Below are 23067 nucleotides of genomic sequence, written 5' to 3'. Positions count from 1 at the left end.
ATGAAAAACAACTAAACAAATATTTCCTCTTTCCATTGCTTCAAAGAAAGAATTTGCTATATTCTTATTTACCTAGTAGTAATTTCTTTTTAACTTTTAATAACACAGGCCCTTTGAACTGGTCTGTAACAATTCAAACAACTAAATTCAGTATCTTAGAGGACAGTTATTGGCAAAATTTCTCCTGATCACAACTTTTCTAACAACTTTTAAGAAAATCCAGAAGTACTGTACCTTCTCTAGCCATGCCTTAAATTTGGCAGAGAATGGGGAAGAATCGCATTTGCCACATAACAAATTGCTTTGTTCTTGTAATGTTAGCAAACACTCTAGAGTCTTTCCAAGTATGGGCCACTGGCTTCCTCCTTTCTTTTCTATTCAAGCTTCTTAAAAATGCAGCCGAACAAAAGAGCAAATAAGGGATATGCCCATTATCCATACTTTCTCTCACAATGTTTTACCTAGTGACATTGGTCTTAAAGAGTAAAACCATTAGTTCTCATTTGTTAAGAATTTTTTATTCAATCACATATAACCAATATTAATTTTCTAAGTCCAAGTCCCCTTTCCTAGATACTTATGATAATTTACCAATACCTTTTCAACTCCTCTGTGTAAAATGGTTTGACTACAACAGATTCCCCTGCAGGGATAGAGACATTACCTGAGGAAAAATCACCCTTCTTTCTTTTGGCTCTAGAAACTCCATTTTTCTCCCACTCAAATCAAGCAATGAGCCACAAAATCTCGAAAGACAAAAGATAACAATCACCATGCAAAATACAAAATAGGAAAATGTCACCCAAAGGCACTCACCCACTGGAGTCTGCAGAAGTGATAGCAATCAGAGGTAGAATCTTCAGGGGAAGGCTGGTCGGTCTTGGAATGTTCTCTGATTCACTTTTCAAGTCTGCTTGTTCCAACTGTCTGAAGGCAAGAGGGGGAAGCTGAACATTGCGGCAAGAAAGTCTCCGTACAAGATAGGGTTCCATTCCTCGGAAAGGGTCTTCCTCTTCATTACTGGAATGCAGTGTTTCCTCAGAGGCCTAAGGCAAGAGTTGAAGAAAGTACAGTTGTCAATAAAAGTCCCAGCATTGATCAATACATGATGCTCTATACTTCTGGAAAAGGAAATTAAGGGAAAAATATACATGAAAAATGCTAACTATGAAGCAACAACACTAACAGAACAATATTTGGTGACAAGATTAGAATAACTGAAATCTAGATTTATTTTTAAAACAGTAAATTTGTTCACCAGTATATTTAGATATGGCTCAGTTGTTACAGTTAACTGACATCTCCAATAATTTTAGAATTTATGAGATATGTGTATGAATTCTATAAAATCAAGGTCAAGTCAAAATATTTTTCTACCTTCTATAAAACAACTTATAGAAAATTCATATATATATATATATATATCTTGACATATGACATACCTATACCTACATGCCTATGAAGAGTGAGAGAGAAAATGAGTCCTATTCTGTTTCTCCATACTTAGGACCATATTTGTAACACATTTTCAGATGGTAAGAATGATGACTTGGATGAATATTCTTTGCAAACTTTTATAGTAAGACTTTGTGAGGGGAATTAAAAAAAAATGACATGAAAAGAAAAGAGGCACACCCAGTAGAACTATGTTAAAATCATAGTTGAATTTTGCAAATTAGTTCTATATTATCCACATGCAAAGGCAAATCAAGTCTAGAATAAAGTAGTAAATTTAATACTTTGATGCTAGTTGGAAAAAACATACTGTTACACGAGCAATTGTTATTTCCCTGGGGTTGGAAAGTCTACTCTAACAATGTTTATTATATTCATGTCCTCAGAATGACAGAGTCATGAAATGTTACCAGGTAACATGCTGGGTTTTAGTCTTTGTGTTGCCACTTAGTTGTGTTCTTAGAGTGCTGCTTCATCTCCGAGTTTTCTGTTTCTTTATTGGAAACATAATAAACTGCATTGCTCATTACCTGTAATGTGATAATCATAAATAACAATTTTGTTTCCTTCTGAGTTTTACAGGTAAAGAAACTAGTCCAGGGAGGCAATGTACTTTTCCCAAAATTAGCCTGTCCATTTTAAGTTAAAAACTGACTTTGGGGAGTCCATACCTAGCTTAGAATTTCTATTATAATCCTTATTATACTACTATCTCTTGACAAGTAAGGTTGGTTCTCCATTTGAACATTTAGGATAATAATTTTTACCTCTCCAGGTTATTGTCTGGAACAGAGATATGAAGTATTTAAAACACCAATATCTGGCACAGTTTGTAATCAACAAAATGGCAGCTACTATTATTATAATCTAGGTTAATTTCCCTTATATTTTCACAGCACTATACCGCACTATTCCACATAGAAAATTTGTCTTTTTCTGGTTTATATCTTGAAAAATGTAAAAGGATATGCAGTGGTGTACTCTATTCAGTCTTTCATTTTATTATCTAATTTAATGGGTAAAAAGAATAAAAGAAGGGCACCAAAAAGGTAAAGAAGATGTCTAAGCTAAAGTCCAAGTTCATTTATTTCAAATCCTAGATATGAAGATCCAGATTCTGAAAATCTATGCTCTGAGGAATCTTCTTGATTTGTAAAACATTAACAATAATAGCTTCAAAAAGGAGCCAATCCTGACATTTGCAACAACATGGATGGACCTTGAGAGCATTACTCTAAGTTAAAAAAGTCAGAAAAAATAAAATCTGTATGATCTCACTTATATGTAGTATCTAAGAGAAAAAAAAACCTCACAGAAAAAAGAGATCCAATTTGTGATTACCAGAAGCAGGGGTACAGGGAGGGGAAATTGAAAGAAAGTGGTCAAAAGGAACAAACTTCCCATTATAAGATAAATATATATTATAAGTTGTTAAGAGAGTAAATCCTTAGAGTTCTCATCATGAGGAAAATTTTTTTTTCTTTTTCCATTCAGTATCTATTTGAGATGATGACTATTAACTAAACTTACTGTGATAATGATTTTACATTTGTAAGTCAAATCACAGTGCTGTTACACCTTAAACTTACATAGTGCTCTATGTCAATTACATTTCAACAAATCTGGGAGAAATTTTAATATTAATAATGATTAATATTTGTTGAGTCCTTATTAAATGGTGCTATGTTTTACACTGACCAACTTGCAAATTTACTGAAATCCTCTGAGTTAGGTGCTGTTACTTTTCCCATTTTACACAAAGAGGAACAGAAACCTATAAAACAGCATGCTTTCATCACACAACCCCATGGTTGGTAGGGTAACCCTTCCAGTTTGCTTGGGACTTTCTGATCTTAGCACTGAAAGTTCCATGTCTGGGGAAATCACCCAGATCCTAACTAGGATGGCCGATTACCCTTCAGGTCAAGATCTAAAACCAAATCTCTTTTATTAAAGGTGTAGCTAATAACAACTGTGTTTATAGTTAGTGCTGTATTATATACGTCTAACAAGTATGGTACGACAGTGTACAGATTACTAGAAGAGAACATGTACTAACTGACTAAAACTTAGTAAGCTTCACATTTTCATTAAAATAACAACAACAACAACACCACAATAACAACAGAACTGAGATCAGGACAGCCTTACATAAACACTGAAAATTAATGATAATCCTTGTTGATTAAGTCGGGAGACAGAGCTTCTAGGATAATTACTTTTGTGGTGTTTAGAGGCCATTGAACCTTTCTGGGCTTTAGTTTCTTTAGACATAAAATTGAGAGGCTGTACAAAATGAACCTTAAGACCACTTTCAGTTTTGAATACTTGGATTTTATAATAGCCAATGTCAAAATCAACATGTAGAGAGATGGCAAATACAGCAAATAAAAAGAAAAGGTAATAGTTGTAAACTCTTGGTCTTTAGATGGAGAAAGTGAGCCTCTGTGTGTTTGTGAAGTTCTCTGTCTTCATCTCAGGACATAAGTGCAAACTGAACCCACATTCTGGGATTGCTAACAGGTCATAATTTGCCTTACACATTTCTCAAGAGCAGTTAATGACTGAAGTGTACAGATACCCTTCTTCAGGATGAACATGGAAAAGAACAAAGGATGAGTCTAGCAGAGCTGAACACTGAATGTAACTGGCCAAAGCTAATATATTTTTGTAAATGCTGAGCTGCCCACTCTGATAATAGCATTGCTACTGCAAAAATGCTTTATATAACCCAGGCTATCTGATGAAAGACTCAATGTTTGTGACATTCTCTTTTAGATAAAACCAACTTGAGAGGTAACCTCTTTTGAGAGAACCACCTCTATTAAAAATAAAGTGTAGTTTTTTAAAATAATTTTTATTTTGTTATATTAGTCACCATACAGTACATCCCCAGTTTTTGATGCAATGTTCCATAATTCAATATTTGCGTACAACACTCAGTGCACCATGCAGTACGTGCCCTCCTTAATACCCATCACCAGCCTATCCCAATCTCCCACCTCCCTCCCCTCTGAAGCCCTCAGTTTGTTTCCCAGAGTCCATGGTCTCTCATGGTTCATTCCCCCTTCTGTTTACCCCCCCTTCATTCTTCCCTTCCTTCTCCTGACGATCTTCCTATTTCTTATGTTCCATAAATGAGTGAAACCATATGGTAATTGTAGTATTTTTATCTTGAGAATAAAAATGATAAAACAGTATATATCTATATCCAAACATTTCCATTCAAAAAACAGTGTAACAAATGGCTCTTTAAAAATTCCAGATCAATGTGTATCAATGATATTTCAAAAACAAATAGAATAGGGGCGCCTGGGTGGCACAGCGGTTAAGCGTCTGCCTTCGGCTCAGGGCGTGATCCCGGCGTTATGGGATCGAGCCCCACATCAGGCTCCTCCGCTATGAGCCTGCTTCTTCCTCTCCCACTTCCCCTGCTTGTGTTCCCTCTCTCGCTGGCTGTCTCTGTCTCTGTCAAATAAATAAATAAAATCTATAAATAAATAAATAAATAAATAAATAAATAAATAAATAAATAAAAAAAACAATCTGGTAGAAGTCAGGAGGTTGAATGGCCTTATTTTGGAAAAAAATGTAAAACCGACCACCAGGACACATATATCTTATTGCCGGGAAATGGCATTTTTGCAAAGATTGGAGGAATAAGATAGTATTTATAATATCTCTAAGCCATTATTTCTCAAAACGTGATGCTCAAACTCCCTGCGTGATATTCACAGACGGCGCTTGCTAAAATTCAGACTCCCAGGCCCTATTCCAGATCTGCCTAATCAGAATCTCTATGACCAGGGCCTAGAAGTCTGAACAAGTCCCCAGGATGATTCCTATGCATACTAAAACTTGGGAACTAATGTTTTTGACATTTTAGATATAGTGCAATAAGATTGGCAAAGATCCAAGTACAAAGATGTTCATTCCAGCTTATTTATAATAACGAATAACTGGATGTAATCTAATTGTTGTATTGAGGGATTGGCTTAATAAATTTTGATTTATTATATTATGAAATACAAGGTTGTTAATGCAGAAGGATGTGTGATTATGTTTGTGATATAAAATCAACTAAGAAAAACAGATTACAAAATGATCTTATTTTTGCAAAACAATGCTAAAACAAAACAAAATGAAAAAAATCAACATATTATATTCATAGAAAAATTATGAAAGGATATATCCCAATTCTCTAAAATGGCTTTTTCTGAGCAATGGCATTGGTGGTGATTTTCATTTTTTTATTAGTAGTTCCTATATTCTTTATAAAAAATGTATTACTTGGGGATTAAAAAGTACAGTGAGAGTCTCAATAATAAAATGAAACGACACTCATCTTGTTATTAATGGGACTCATAAATACCACTTAATCTGCTTTAAGATACACAATATCAAAAGAGAAAAAAAACACTAAAATGTTTGAATGAGTTTAATGCAAACCTGTTAACTTGTAATAAAATGAAATTCTCTTTGGCAATTCAACAATTTGTTTGGAACAGCTGACTGAAAAAAATAACTGAGATAATTCTTTTCACTGTTAGGACAAATATGTCTCTGAAAAGCATACCTAAAGAAAACAATTCCATGATAATTAACACTTACAATGAATGAATGAGCATTAAAAATGTCATCATCATTATTATTATTATATTCCTACCTGTTTTCTTTAGCTTCTATGCAAAGTATTTAATTAATTTCTTTGTTTTCATTTTTTTCCATCCCAAAGTAGACGGCAGATTAGCTTAAAAGGCCCTAAGAATACGGACATATACATAACTGGTGTTAAAGAAATTGCTGTGGTTGCTGATAATCTCATAGCTTTTGATATTCTTTTTTTTTTTTTAAGATTTATTTACTTATTTAGACAGAGAGAGAGAGAGAGAGAGAGCGCGTGCATGTACAAGTGGGGGAAAGGAGGGGTAGAAGGAAAGAGAGAAGTGGACTCACTACTGAGCAGGGAGCCCGGCCTGGGGCTCCATCCCAGGTCTCTAGGATCATGACCTGGGCCAAAGGCAGATGCTTAACACCTGAGCCACCCAGGCACTCCTTGATATTTGTTTCTTACGTGTATATATACATGAAGTTTTCTACAGAGAAATTATCTTAAAACGTATGTACCACTCAGTGGCATTGTAGGAGAGAATGTTTCTGGGCACACAGCTACATCACATTTCCAGATTCTGCTGCAGGTAGTTTGTAGACATTATCAATGGTGTTACATTACATGCAAAGGAAACGTATACCACTTTCACACTTGGCACATAAAAACTGAGTGCAACCCTTCATTCCTCTCACCCTTTGTAACCCTTTGCCTTACACGGAAGATCCCAGAGACAAAAAAATGGAAGGAGTCATGGTTCCTAAATCACTCTTCAGAGGAGAACCCCTTGACAATCAAAAACACTTAATTTGAGCTACATGAGCGACAAACAATTTTTCATTCTGGGAAGCCACTAAAATTTGGAGTTTCCTTATTATAGTTAGTGCTACATTACATATAATCACATCTCTCTAGTTCCAGTTATCTTAATCATGACATCATTCTTTCCTAGTTAATTCCTCAATTAAGAACTGATTATCTACTAACTTCCAAGACTGTGTAGGGTACTGGAAATACAGATGAGTGAGGTACTTCCTTTCCCTTAAGTGTTTATAGTCATGTGGGGACAAAGATAAACAGAGAATAGCCAGTAGAATGAGAGCTGTAAGAAAGGACTTAGGGCCCTTTGGGAGTGCAGAGGTAGGGTGGCACTTTTGTGAGAGAAAGCGGCTGCTGGCAAAAGTGACATGGCCGACACAGAAAAGCCGGACTTTCTGAGGCCAACCGAGATCTAGATTCTGTCTACGTGTCCAGTCAGTTCTGTTTAGTCTCACACCCGTATCGGTGACTGTCTCTTCCATCTAATCAATGTTCTAAGATACTATCCTTCCATCTGACACACTGCTGGTTCGAAACCTCAGGAGCCTCCTTTGTGACTGAAACCGCACCCGCACAGGGTAGGCGGAGGGAGGCGGGCAGGGGCAGCAGGACGCAGCCACGGAACTTACACACCAAGCGGTCCCGGGCGCCGCCAGCCGCGCGGACCCCCGCAGCCGCCGCCACGGTCTGGAGTTGATGCGGACGCCTCCCTTGCGCTCGGTCACAGACACCCCGAAGTCTCCACAGCACATGGTTCCCTCGAGGCTGCGCCTCGGAAACCGACTCCCGTTGCGGAAACGGTGCGAAGAAGGAACGCTCCAACGACTGGGCGGAGCGAGGGGCCTCTGAATGCCCGGATCCACCTGGGGAGTCAACTGGAGGTCATGACCTCTGCGTGACCTCTGCGGACACTGCGTGCCTGCGGAGGCTCTTACAACCTGGCGCCCCCCCCTTCTATAGTGAGTCCGGATCAGTCTGCAAGGGGTTCACCTATCAGGGTGGCGGCTCGTTTGGGGGCTGCGGGGTACAGTGGAGGCAGGTACTGCAGCAGCAGGATAGGAGTGTGCCAGAGAAGACTCGCATCAAGATAATGGTTCCCAAAATAGTTAACTAGTTTTTCTGCCCAGAGTCCCATGATCCAAACCACTGATTTTAAGTCCCACAGACTGGGGGTCCGATCACTCAAGGCATTCACTTGTGCCCTCACGTGATTTAATAAAGATGATACATTGGCAGACTCATCAGTTATAAACAAATTTTGTTTGGATAATGGCACAGGTGTGTCCTTGCAGGCAGTAATAATGTCCATTCTATTTAGGAGGGCCGCTTTTATCATTAGAGAGAGTTCAGTGCTCAGTAAAACCAGGCTTTGCCAACCATCACTTGAAGTTGTTGGGGGAATTTAATAAAGGCTTCTATGTGTCCTAAAATTTTTTCCAGGCCAATGGAAGGAATTAAGATGGCGGCCAAATCATCATACTGGTGGAAAACAGAATGTGCCTGGAGGAAACAGAGGTTGGTAATTTTTGTTACTGTAGGGTGTATTCTCCCCTGTGGCCAAAGAAAACCAGGGTGCAGAAGCCCAGTCACTAAGGTGGAAGCCACAAAGATTGTGCCATACAACCACTGGGTCCCATTGAGGGCTATCCCCAAATACCCGGACTGCATGACCAGTCAGTGCCAAATCAGTTGGTGCCAAACCAGTCATTATCCTTTAATGTGACAGAGTGACTATGCAGCTTTGGTAATATCTATCCCATAACCCTGGTACAATTGGGTTAGTTCTGTTTAGAGTGATATTTCTCTTCCCAACATAGAGGTGCCTGAGTGCTCAAAGGTTCACAACCCAGGGTGAGCCAAATGAACCCATACCAAGCTTGAACATAGCCATCCATGGCTTTTGGTTGTTGGGTTTTTTTTTTTAAAGATTTATTTATTTATTTGCTAGGTGGGGGGAGGGGCAGAGTGATAAGGAAAGAGAAACTGAAGCAGGCTCCACACTGAGTGCTGTACCCAACACAGGGCTCAATCCCACAACCCTGAGATCATGACCCAAGCCAAAACCAAGAGTCAATCACTTAACCGACTGCACCACCCGAGTGCCCCTAGCCATCCATGGCTTTGATGGTGGTATTTTTAGGACCCTTCTGGTCAACAGTTTGATGGGCTGCCTGTGTAGTTTGAATGGTTAAAAAAAAAAAAGAACATCCAGGCCCAGTTATTGATAGTGTATACCACAACCCAGGTTTCTGGATCAGTATTAGTAATATCAGAAGAATTAAGAGTATAAGTACCAGGTCATTATTCCTTAATATACTGCTTTAAATCCTTCCAATCCCCTTTCTGGAGTGGTGATACCCACTATGGTAATTCTGACAAGCTAGAGAGTGGCAGCTGCCCACTTACCAAAAGTTGGATTGATGCCTTTGCCAAGCATGCAGGTGGGCCCATTGTAGAAGGTATTTCCATCAAAGTGCCCATCTTGTGACCAGACACAGAAGAACAGAAGTCCAGGGTTGAAAAGACAGATTTTTGGTAGGAAACCGTATGGGAAAATATTCACCTTGTATAAGAATGACACTTGTGCCTTGATCATTAGGTGTTAACATGGCTGCAACTTGGAGAGTTTAAACTGGCTGTGTTTACCATACCAGGAGAGGCAGCACTGTCAGATGAGAAGAGACGGACTAGGAGCAGGATGTACTAACCCAGGATTTCCATCCTTTCCTTTCTTTAAACAGTATGTGCTCCATTCCAACTATAGTATGTTTTAAGAGCTTCACCTTGAAGCAGGACAATGGGGTCCCAGTTGAGCTTATGTAGCTCCTCCTCACCCAAAGGTGCAAAGTAACTCACCCGTCCTGGTAGAACATCCCATTACAAATTCCAATAGAATACACCTTTCCCAGGCGTGATGGGGCTTGGTGTCCTCAGCAGCATAGCATGTTGATCCTCAGTGAGGGTCAGGCCAATGGCTGTCTCCCACGACATTTACAACATTAGGTGTCTCCATAAGGGTCCCCAGTCAGGCAGTTGGGGCAATAGGCCATAGTGGTTGATCATTCAAATGTTTTAAATCCTGGGACAATACTTTAATCCACCCAGCCAAAGCACTTTTACCTGTTAGTAATTTAATTTCTGCTTTAGTATTCCATTATTCGTTTCTACCAATTCTGCAACTTGGGGGTTGAGCCTCCATTCAATATCACATTCCATATCATGACCTTGGAAATGTGACTCCTGATTACTATCTATTCGGTGAGGGTATCCACTGAGTTTCTCTAATCCCCTAATAGCGGCAGACTGGTTTGCACAGCAATGGGGGAAAAGCTTGGGTTAGGCTAAACTCAGTGTCCGCACAAACCAAGGCCTATTGAGAACCTTCACTTGGAGGAACGGGCCAGTATAATCAATTTGCCAGTCCCTCAGTGAATGGGAACTTCTACGGATGGCTCCAAACTCCTTTGGCCGTTGCCTTAGGCATTATTTAGAACATACAGGACATGCTGTTACTGCATTAACTAAGTCGCTAGATTTCCAAGGTAATCTGACTTCTTTGGCAATATGCAATCCCACTGGGTGCTACAGTGGCTGATCTTTCTCTGACGCAATCTGCTGTATCTACTAGGGGGTCAATTGCTAAAGTTTCTACCCTAAGCTAGGGCATCAGTTTCCTGATTGCCAGGTGACATCATTTTCTTGAGCCATAAGGTGAAGACCGTGAAAACTACCTCAGGCTCCTGTAGAAGAGCCCAAATGTCTTCCACCTAACCTGACCCTACAAGGGCTTGTTCATGATCATCCACTTCTGGGCTTTCCATTGTCCGGGCCACAGGGTTAATCCCTTTTTAACAGCCCAACTGTTTATATAACAGCCCAGCTGTTACGTAATCCCTTTATAACAGCCCAAAGGGTTAATGGTCAGGGATCATGAGTGATAACCAGCCAAACTGCTCTTCCTTTAGCCCACTGGCTACTGGACTTGTTCCTGTTTCCATCCAGATGGTGTCAGTGTTGGGCTGAAGAGTGACTGCAGTCCATGTGGGTGGGTTGTCCATCTGTATACCAAGCATTAACAGGATTTCCCCCCACTCCCTCCTTATAGGCCACCACAAGAATAGGGGTGGAGGCATTTGGAGGATCTATACACTCCACCGGGCCTAGTAGCACCTCCCATATTTCTCAAGACAGTGGGCTAGCAGACTGGGTATTCCTCTGTTTCAAATAGGCATATTTACGAGGGGTGGGACATATTCTCCACCCACCCCCTGAGAAGAAGGGGAGTCCTTACTGTGATAGGCTGTTCCTTCATAAGAGGCTTAACCTGGAGGAGTACTGTGTATGCTCCTAGGAGCTGTTGTTCTATGGAGGTATATCTGGTTTCTGTTCCCTTCAGAGATGGGACCAAAATCCTAGGGACACCCTCTCCTCCTGTTATCTCTGCCATAGTACCCAACCCATACCTTCTGGTGTCACAGACATATTGAATTCAAATGGTAGCCATGCTTGGGAGATGCCCAGAGCTTTAAGCTGCTTCATTAGTGTTTTTGTCTTCTCAAAGGCAGCTTGGTGCTCTGATCCCCAGTCTCACGGGTGCCCTTTCTTTACCCGGCAGTCTAAGGAAAAGTACTGTGGCAGGTGGGAAACAAAAGTCCTCCCAAGCCCCAAAATCCGTACAAAATCTTGCACCTTTTCAGGTTCTTTGGAGTAGGATAGGTTCATACCTTGTTAATCACAGCTTCTGGGACAATGCGTGGCTTATCTAACAACACAGTTCCCAAAAACTTTATAGCAGTTCCTGAGCCTTAAATTTTCTGTGGGTTCACCACTCATCCTCTCCTTGCAGATGTTCCAGCAAAATCTTGCAGAATGCTCTACAGCAGAGGCAAGTCTTAACATGATATCATAATCTGTGTAATAGATGTATTTTTCTATGGCAGTGAAGGAGAACAGGGACAGATCTCAGGCTACCATCCCATTACATATTGTGCGACCATGCAGATAGCTTTGGAAAAGCACTTGAAAAGTCCACTGTTGCCCCTTCCATATGGAAGCAAGTTGATTTTGTGACTCAGTGGCCAGGGTTATACTGAAAACAGCATTTCCTCAGTCCAGTACAGCATGATACACTCCCATGACTGTAGTTCAAGTATCTAAGATAAATGCAATGTTGGGCACAGCCCCACAAATGAGGGAGCACTACCTTGTCCAGTTCTCAGTAGTTCACAAACATCTGCCATGACCCATCTGAATTTTGTTTTTGTTTTTTACCATCTCTATTGGACTTCTGAAAGCACTATGGGCAGGGAGTACAATACCGACTCAATGCAGCTCTTGGTAGGTTGTCCTATGCCACTACCTCTTAGCGTCCAATCAGGCTCTGTCACAAGCTCTCAGACCTTAATTCTCAGCAGCTTGTGCCCCACCTCAGGTTTTCAAAATGATACCTTAAGGCCTCCAACCAATCAACCTGCTCTCCCACCTTGTCTGCCAGCCCCGAAGCTGGCAGAGTAGTATGTACTTCTGTAACCTCAGCTCTTCTCCCAACTTTCTAACTTGAGCTTTGGCCCCTAATTGGGATCAGTGGGCAGCCAGTGTAATTACCCACTATAGAGGCCAGCCAATCATTTCCCTTCTCTGCCACAATGTGCTATGCATGGGTCCTCAAACAAATGTGCCAAACCATACAGCTTTTTCAGGGTGTTCCCATATTCATGCAGCAGTCCACAAGCATCTAAATATGGGCCACTTCTCCCCACACAGAGATGGATAGCCAACTCAAAATTTTCCCTGCAGATGCCTTTATCCCAAGACCCATTTCTTCAGTCTTCTGGCTGCCTTGCTGAATGTTGGTTCAAAACCTCAGGAGCTTCCTGGTTGAAATCTGAAACTCCCTTGTACACAGAGGGCAAGGAAAGACCAAATAAAGAGGCTACTCCAGATTGGTAGGTGTCAGGTAAAAAGCAAGGGAACTTACATACAAGGCTTGTCTTGGGCAGCTGCAAAAAGAGTAGATCTCTTCACCCAGCCATAAGAATCTTAAAAGTTTTATGAAGAGGCCTTGGCTGAGTTCAGTCAATATAATGTCCCAATGGTCTCAACAACACATTCTCCCTCAATGCTGCATCCTTGAAAATAGCTTCCATGGTGGGGTTGGTGGGCAGAACATACATTCCAAGGACAGGGTGTGGGAGAGGAGCCTCTGGTTGCCTGGGTCCAACTTGCGGGTCAACTGGTGGTCATGTTCTCTCAATGACCTCCTCCTCAACATGTTGAAAATATTATCCAACACAATGAAAACAAATAACTGCTCCTTTTAATTTATGGCCTTAAGTCAGCCTTCAGCCTGCCAACTATGGTGAGAAGATGTGTTTATGTGTCTATTCCCTTCCTCAGCTTGGACACATCTGGAAGAAAAGGAATGTGCCATAACAACTTTCGTGCCTCCAGCACTCAGCCAGTGCCTGGGACAAAACATATGTGAAATAAACCTTTTTGAAGGAATCTGTGAAGGAAATAGATAAACCTGACTGTATTTCTTCAACTGTAAGAAAGTGAGAAATGGGGAAATAGTATTAGACATTGGTATTACTAGTGTTCTGTTTGTAGCTATTGATATGTTAGGTTAACAACTGCAAAGTCCTTTTTGCAATTTAAGAAACATATTCACATGCTGTAAGCTTTTGAACATAGACATCTTTGAGTACCATTATTCTGTCTACCACAGACGTGGTCTCTTGTCCTTCCTGTTTGGGCAAATCCTGAATTATGAAATGAGAGTCAGGAATGGCTGCGCTGACTGGGTTTTCTCCCTTCACTTCTTTCTCCTTCTAATGAAGTCATTCATCATCCCCCATTTTGTTAACTCAAGGAGTCCCAAACTCCATGATTTCTGCTGAAACAGAAATTTGACATCTATTTAACACTCATTTTTCAGTGGCACTTTATATCACTCCTTAATCTGGCTGCTTTGTCCTCCCTATGACTTTACCTCTCTGCTCCTCCTGGGACTACTATACTTCCCCCACTCCAACTATGTAGTTCAGCTAGGGTTACCAATCTAAATCTCCCTACCCCATAGTGATAAGCATGGACATCTGCTCCAAGGATGGAGAAACAAAATCTTTTTGGAGATGTGTATATTGCTGAGGTGGGGAAATGTAAACCCACTCCTATTCACTGACGTTGAAAGGCAAGATGAACTCTGGAAGAACCTGTGTCATATCCCCCAACAATCAGAAGAAACTGGACTGTAATAGGAAGGAATGAAGCTGAGCCTCAGGGGAGCAAGATGAATAGATGCATAGGAAGTTCTTTGGGCAATTTGATTCCCTCAATTTATGTGAGCTAAGGACCCAGGCCCTCTATCCTTCCCCTTTATCAAAGTCACACAATCCTTTGTTTGTTTGTTTAAGCTAATTTGAATTGGATTTCAATCATTTGCAGGAGAAATATTCTTTATTGGTATAGTGTTGAGTAAAACACAGTATCACTTTTAATTCTCACAACAACAACAAAATATATATACATGTTAGCTTAGCAGCTACAGCACACAAAAAGGAATTTCTTTTAAAATTCCAAGATTTAAGTCACTCAAATTGCTTTTGTCTATCCCCACATTTGAAACTTCTTTCAAATATATATTCATTATGATAAGTATTTTCACCTAAGTTTTTCAGTAAGTATTAAAAATTTCAGGCCCTCCGCGCTTCCAGAGTACCTGTGTTGTGCAGAGCACTGTAGAAGTTACCATGTTAAATAGTTACACAGGTTTCAGGAAGAAGAACAGACTAAGCTGAAGATAGATTTGTATCACTTCCAATGTTACATTTCTTTCTCCTGTATAATTCGTTTCCTCCCAAATTAAGCTCTGAAAAAGTAGTTTCCTTGTGTCTGAATTTATAGGATAAACAAGACAGTTTTTGAAAACTAAGCCAACACTTTAAGGCTTAGGATACTATTTAATAGGTTACTCTGACAATAAATTGAAGATAATAGAATTCAAAAGCACTCTATACCAACAGTAGATATTTTCTATATGTATTATACTGCTATGTCTCCATGAAATTATTCATGATACATAAAGCAATAATTGAAAATCTGCGTTAAGATTCCCTAAGCCTTCTGCCAAATATTTTCCCCCTTATCTCATTATTCATGGTATGTATTCTATCTTAAAATCCAATGTTAAGGTTGCCCAAATAATCTTATAAGAAGCTCAGAAGTCAAGGCAATAAGGATAAATACCTAAGATCTTTCAATATTAAAAACGGCAGATATTGCACTGAATTAACAAAATCCATTTTCAAGTGGATATTTGTATATAGATATAGAAAAGGCACTCTTGAAAAAATGAATTGCATATGAAAATGAAAATCTCCACCCCAGGTTAACACAAGATAGCAGATAGATCTCAAACACAATCCACAGAACATTACAGAACATAATCTAAATAGAGGCTGTGATTTCAAATGGATTAGAAGACACAGAAATTACCGAAGCCTTTGTAAAGCCATCCCCTATAATTCATTCATCAAAACTTCCAAGAAGTTCATAAAAGGAATAGAAAATTTCCCATTCAGCCATATTCTACTGTATATCCTCATCAAAAAGAAAGTCTGAAAGTATGGGATTCACTCAACTTTCTGTAAATAGCATTGTATCTTTCCTGGATAACCTAAAAAAATGAAGCAGATTCTATTTTGTTAGCAGAGGAAGCAAAGAAAATTTAAGGAAAAATGTGACTTCTATCAATTATTTACTTCACAGTGATATACACTAACAGAATAACAGCTACAAAAAAAGAAACCAACAATTTTCTTGGATCCCTGAAAATCATGTCTTCCTAGAAGAATGGGTTAAAATTCACCTGGCTATTTTCTAGTTTTTTGAAAAATCTCTTACTTGAGTAATCAGGTGTCAAACCACAACATTAAAAGGCACACAAAGATCTGTCTTCACTTTTAAATTTTATTTAAATATCAATATCAATCAGAAATCTATCTAGAAACAGGAAAGGAAAAACTAAAATGATCATTTAAGAGAAAGCGTATTTTAATAATAAACTAGGTCTGCAATTCTAGAATAAACTAGCAAAGACTGAGGTGTAGAGAGGAAAGAAGAGACAAAGTAATGCTATTCCCTCTTCAAATGGAAGGAGCCAGGAATTACGCTTTCACTCTTGGCTTTCATGCTCAGATAACTATAAAATATTTCATCAACCCACTAGATTAAAATAATGTTTATATTTTCTATATTCAACATTCTACTTAATGGTGAAACATAACATTTATTCTTATTAAAATAAAAAAATACAAGAATGCTCCCCACTACCCCCTCTATTTAGCATTATTAATAATATTTACTGTATTGCATGTTCTGCATATGCAGTTGCTTGATCTTTGAGCACCAAATAATGTACAAAATTGTTGAATCACTGTATTGTACATCTGAAACTAATATAACAATGTATGTTAATTATACTGGAATAAAGAATGAATGAATGAATGAGCAAATAGATAAAACTTAATCTTAAAAAAAAACCCTACATGAAGTACTATTATTATTCCCATTTTACAGATTTGAAAAATAAGGCTTAGGAAGGTTTGTTTGGACTATGGACCATAGTCCATTACATGTATAAATAACGGACTATGGTTCAGCCTTAGAAAAGAAGAATATCGTGTCACATGCTACAACATAGATGAACCTTGAGGACATTACATTAAAGGAAATAAGTTAGTCATTAAAAACTCAAATACTGAATGATTCCACTTGTATGATGTATCTTCAGTAGTCGAACTCTTAGAGAGTAAAATGGTGGCTGCCAGGGGCTGGGTGGGAGGGGGGGAAAGGGAAGGGGATTTGCTGCACAGTGGGTATAGTTTCAGTTTTGCAAGATAAAATGTTCTAGAAAGCTGTTGCACAATAATGTGTGGATAGTTAACACTACTATACTATACACTTCAAAATTATCATTAAGATGGTATATTTTGTTAAGTGTTCTTAACAAAAACATGTCATAAAAATAAAATATAAGTAAACATTTAATTGATCTTAGGATAGGAAGGTGTTTATAACCACAGTAACAGTGGAAGAAATGACAAATGAAGTAAATTTTAAAATATTAAAAACTGTGATTTATAAAAATGTACGAAAAATTCAGGTAAATGATAAATAGAAAATACTAGCAATAGGTGTGCCAAATGGTTAATATCCTTAATATGTAAAATCTTTTATAAATTAGTAAAGAAAACACTCTTTTCTCAATGGAGAAACATTAATAACAATTCACAGGAAAAAAAAGAGTCATCTTTCTAATAATAATAAATTCCCATGAAATCATTAATGTGTTCCTAATTTTGACTGATTATGTTGACAACTTTTTAAAAAAGATTTTATTTATTTGAGAGAGAGAGAGACAACATGAGCACAAGTGGGGAGAGGCAGAGGGAGAAGCAGACTCCCCACTGAGCAGGGAGCCTGATGTGGGGCTTGATCCTAGGACCCTGGGATCATGACCTGAGCCGAAGGCAGATGCTTAACCAACTGAGCCACCCAGGCGCCCCTGTTGACAACCTTTTTAATGATAATAAAACTAGGATAATCAAGAGCTTACAAGTACAATTAGAGGGAAAAATATGACGGAAACTTTCTGAAAAGTCAATTTGAAGTGTGCATTAAGAGTATTAGAAGCCATCCGTGTCCTTTAACCTAGTTATACCACATCTCTGGAAATTAACTTAAGAAGGTTGTTAGCAATGCAGCTCCAAGTTTTGAATAAGGATATTATTTATAACATGATTAAGGGTAAATACTTTGAGACAACCAAAAGTTGTCTAGCTATAAGGAAATGACCTTAAAAATACATCCATATGACGTAGCTACTAATTTATTGAAGAAATTTAGATAGCATTCTGTCAAATGAAAAAAGTAGAAGCCAATAGGATAGATATGCATGTTCTCAAAATTGGTATTTCTCTCTCTTTCTCTTACACACACAGACTAACAGACTAGAAGGAAATACATCATAATGATATCTTAGGTTGTTTTCTTAGGGTTATCTAAAGCATCAACATTCAAAACCATAAGGAGGGCACGTATTGCATGGTGCACTGGGTGTTACACGCAACTAATGAATCATTGAACTTTACATCAAAACCCAGGGATGTACTGTATAGTGACTAACATAATATAATAAAAATATTATTATAAAAAACACAAACAAAACAAAACCAATTACACATAACGGATTTTTAAAACCAAAGAGCCAACTAGTGAACATTACTACATTCTGAGTCAAAAGATGTGACCACTTCCCTGACTTGCCTTCCCCACACAACCTTTTGTCTCCTGTCATTGTCACTCTACTCCTCTTCTCCCTCCACCTGCAACACTGGCAAGAAATGTAGAGGTGAATAAGAAGGAAAAGTTTCAAAGAGACAAGGAAGTAGGAAGAGGAGGCACAAAAAGGGCTAAGAATTTAAGAAGTATAAGTGGGGAAAGGTTGAGATTATAAAAAAAAATAGATGTGATAAAACAAGCAAAGCAGTGAAAGTAGTTATGGTTAGAATCTCATGTCTTTAGTAAATGAAAATTTGAGGAAAAAGCTACATTTCAAAATGCATTTATGCCCCTCCCAATAATGAAATGTAAGTCATTTATCAAACCTTTATATTTAACTACTAATTATAGAAAATTCAAGAGATAGGTTTATATGTTGAACACCACCATAGGAAAGCAATTAACAAAATCCAATCTGTCAGAAACTCTTTAAGATATATAACCCAGTTTTCAATAAGGAATTGCAGAGAGAGAAAGAGAGAGAGAGAGAGCCTAAAGAGAATTAAGATATAATAATTTTCATCTATTAACCTTGCTTAGAACTCATGTCAAACAAACCAAAAATTATTTTAAATCAGATAAATTTGACATTAAGAAATTATTACAAAAATTTAAAGGTGTTTTCATGTTACTGATATAATTTTTAAAAGTCTACTTTAGAGACATAATAAAATATTTACAGATGAAGTAATACTGTATATTGGATTTGCTTCAAAATCATCCTAGCAGAGGGAACTTTGGGTGGGGATACAGATGAAACAAGAGGAGGCTATGTAGTTAGAATTCCTGAAGCTGGGTGATGAGCACTTAGGGTGCATTATACCGTTCTTTCTACCTTTGCCCATATTTGAAATTTCCCATTATATATTTTCTAAAATATAAAAACTCATAAGGATTTTCTCCTTTAAATCAAGGAAGGAGAAATAAGATGCTGTGCAAAGAAAAGGGGGTCCCCACAAGCAGAAGAGTCACTGAAATAAAATAGTGCCTATATCACCATTTTACCTAAGCTTGGCTCTAAAAATGGGATTAAAGCTATATGTTCACCATGCCCTATGAGGAAGCTGTGAAAACTAATTAAAACAAATCCATACACTGCTAAGTATTTCCCAGAGATAGTAGCTGTGTACATTCAACACCTGATGATGATGATGATGGTGGTGGTGGTGGTGGTAGTGATGGGATGATGATGGCATGATGATGAATAGGTCAGCAACATGGGAGCCTAAGGTTATGGAGGACCACTCTGTGACAGGAATTTCTCTATTGTTCCTTATCTGCTATAAAAACAATGATTCATAGATCTAATCTCACTACCAGGTCTCCATTAACTTTACACAATTAGGTGCTGCTTTTCTTTCTTTGTCCTAATGTTATCCCTTATAAATAGCATTTAGCAAAAATCAATTACCATATTCCCTTCAAATAAACTGAAAGTTTCCCAGAATTTAATAAGCTATTGCTTTTCACAGTTAGCATACACCCCCTCAAAACTGCACTCTAAATACATTCATCCCTGGCACTCAAAATCAGGACTTCAGACTTCTCTTTCCTTCAAGGTTATAAAGTAATTTCTCCTTTTTCTTGATTTTGAGAATAGTAAAATTGCTAGAACTTCACAATAAAAGGTTCATAGAATTTTCACAACAAAGCATTTAAAAAGTAGATACTTAATTTTGTTCCTTTGGCACATTTTGGCCTCGAAATATTTTCTAGTTAGTTATAAGATGATTTTTCAGAACATTGCCTTCAATAACCACCCTGAACAATGAAAATTGAAATCAGTTCCCAATGGTTTGATTTATTATCTTGCTTTCCTTGGAGGAGAGAATAACAAATCACTCCAAACCTCAAGGCAACATGGATTTTATAAGTCAGATTACAAATATGAGGAGATAAAAATGCATTTTCATCACATGGGAATGATTAACAGCTGAAAAGAAAAATAAACACAGACATCAATATGGATATGAAATATAGTCAAATATCAGAAGAATCTTAAACATCTGATCATTACAATTTAAAAAATCCAGCAAATCATTTTCTTGTCCATACCATAAATAAATAATTGGCTAACTGCTTTGCCTCTCAGGTTTGTTACTACAAATACACGTTCTACTTTACTGTTACTATGTTTAATATTCGATGTAAAATACACAATCTTATTCCATGTCATTTGCCTGATAGATCCTCAGGGGTGGAAGTGACTTTAAATGCCATCTATTTCAATATTCCCCTTATTCCATGATGCCCTGCACGTATAGCTAATTGATTTTTCCTACAGTACTGCAAGTCTACAGTGACTCTTTCTTGAATACTCCATTCTTGGAATGTACAGATATTTAATGAGCACTTACTATGTGGTCATACTGATTTAGGTACTTAGATATAGCTATAAACAAAATGGACAAAGATCTCTGCTCTCAAAGAGCTTACATTCTAGTAGTTCCTGAAATGGGATTCACCACTCACAACATGCTTGTGTCAGAAACTCTTCTTAATACAGATGAACCAAAGAATAAAATACAGCAAGTCTCAGGTCATTGTGAGAAAGTTATTCTATATATTGGATAAGAATGTCCTTCTCTATAATTACCACTAGTATTCAGCTCTCTGGGGTCACATAGATTAGGTGTAACTGCTCTGCCCTGTGAAAGCTCTTTAGATATATTTGTAATATTCCCACCTCCAACATTATTTTACAGATTATGGATTCCCTGGGCCTTTTCTTTCAGGTGCCAAGCACTCAGATTAACATATGGACCATGAATTTAAAGCAAATGAGTGAAGTGGGAGGAGAGGAGTACAAAGATAGGATCACACACTTTTGTGGTTGGTTTCTGTATAAGAATATAACAGCAAAGCCAGAATCCTATATTTAATGAAACATCTATTCATTTTGAAGCATCTGGTACTAATTCAAATTTCTAAAAAAAAATTCCATGTGGGCCATATAAAACACATCTGAAGTCCACAAGTTCGAGACCCAGCTTCAGATACACTTCACGTGATGCAGTTTTGACTTTTCTCTCCATAATGATGGCAAGTTTTTAATATACTCCAGCTTTTCAATATCCTCCTTAGAGTGCATTGCTCAGAACTGGCATCACAGTTCTGGTCTGGGAGAGCCAACACAAAGAGACATATAATTACATTTCCTGTTTTAGATCCAGTTCTATTCATGAAACCCAAGGATGAATAAATATTTGGGGAGATAGGGGACCTCTATCCTATTACTGATTCATACTTACTTTCATCCACCTTAATCTCCTGATGCTGTTAAACTACTTCTCACCTCTGTCTTTATTGCTTCTCAAACAACATTAATTAGTACTTCTCTCCTCGGTGTTTTAGAGTTTTATATTTTCACTTTTTAAGTTTTGTTTTACTATATTTACTTTTCCCCTCAAGTTTATCAAATACTTTTTGCATGCTGATTTTGTAAATGACCATTATTAGCTATTCCTTCCAGTTTCACCTCATCTGTGGATTTGCTCTTTTTGGCATTAATGCCACTACCAAAATTAATGATAAAAATGTTGAACAGGAGAGACACCTGTCTGCCTCAGTCAGGAGGATGTTCCTCCCTGATCTCAGGGTTGTGAGTTCAAGCCCATGATGGGCATGGAGCCTACTTTAAAAATAAAATAATTTTTTTAAAGATTTTATTTATTTATTTGACAGAGATAGAGACAGCCAGCGAGAGAGGGAACACAAGCAGGGGGAGTGGGAGAGGAAGAAGCAGGCTCCTAGAGGAGGAGCCTGACGTGGGGCTCGATCCCATAACGCTGGGATCATGCCCTGAGCCGAAGGCAGACGCTTAACCGCTGTGCCACCCAGGCGCCCCTAAAAATAAAATAATTTTTAAAAAATGGGTAACAGGACAGACCTAAAGACCAAATTCCCCAGACAGTTACTGGAGGCCTCTCTGTAAACAGACACTAATTTATGAATACAGCTACTCAATTATGACTTTGTATATTGGTACCATCAACTGCTTTTCTCCATCTTAATCCCTAATTTATATGGAAGATTTTATCAGGTGCTTGCTGAAATCCAAGTGGACAGTGGGCATTGCACTCCTCTGATACACTGGTCTTTCAGGAAAAGGAAATTAAGTTTAATCTGACACGCTCTACTATTAGTGACCTAACACAAATTCCATATAATCACGACACTTTTCTAATGGCTCACAAAAAGGTTTTTCTAAAGATCCATTTTAGAAATGTTTCTAAGATTAATCAACTGATTCATTCATTCATTCATTCAATAATTATTTATTGAGTGCCTATGTTAGGTACTAGAAATACAGTACTGACAGAAAAAAAAATCCTGTTTAGCATTTCACTAACGTGGGGGGAATAAAAATAAACAATATAAATTAGTGAACTATAGAGAATGTTGGACAGGGTCAAGTGTTCAAGAAAAAAATAAAGGATGGAAGGTAGACAGAAAGTGTGAACTGTGGGATTTGGGGTAATTTTACATAGAAATCCATATTAGTCTTCTGAGAAAGTATTTATGGAAATTTATGAAAAAATGAACCAAAGGAAATAATACTAATGTCCCACGCCTTAAGGATGTAACTGAAGGGAATTCACTTTCTTCCTCTTTCTGGAAATTGGGATTACTCAACCATTTCTAATATACTCTTATGTATTTCCTCAAAGACTTCAGCAAGTTATCCTCATTTGTGATGTGGGCATGAGAATAGTGCCTACATCATGCAGTTATCATTAAGATTCAATGAGACAAAGCATGTAAAGAGTTTACAACAGTGCCTAGGACATGATAGACACAATATATTCTGCTACATGTTCCTGTACACAAATAAACTCATG

At 38.0% G+C, this 23067-nt stretch overlaps 1 protein-coding gene across 2 annotated transcripts in view; it reads right to left on the bottom strand.

The window, feature by feature from the left end:
• PDE4D (phosphodiesterase 4D) overlaps positions 1–23067 on the bottom strand; it is a 1076631-nt gene that overhangs the window by 919027 nt on the left and 134537 nt on the right. For both annotated transcript variants that reach the window (XM_040622246.1, XM_040622247.1), the window contains exon 2: positions 817–1046. In XM_040622246.1, the coding sequence (XP_040478180.1) occupies positions 817–1046 (230 nt within the window). The remainder of the gene's footprint in view (positions 1–816; positions 1047–23067) is intronic.

This window comes from Ursus maritimus, unplaced genomic scaffold, assembly GCF_017311325.1.
Source record: "Ursus maritimus isolate PB19 unplaced genomic scaffold, ASM1731132v1 scaffold_5, whole genome shotgun sequence".
Classification (NCBI taxonomy): Eukaryota; Metazoa; Chordata; class Mammalia; order Carnivora; family Ursidae; genus Ursus; species Ursus maritimus.
The sequence above is the reverse complement of the archived record's forward strand: the minus strand, read 5'-3'. Positions and strand labels throughout refer to the sequence as shown.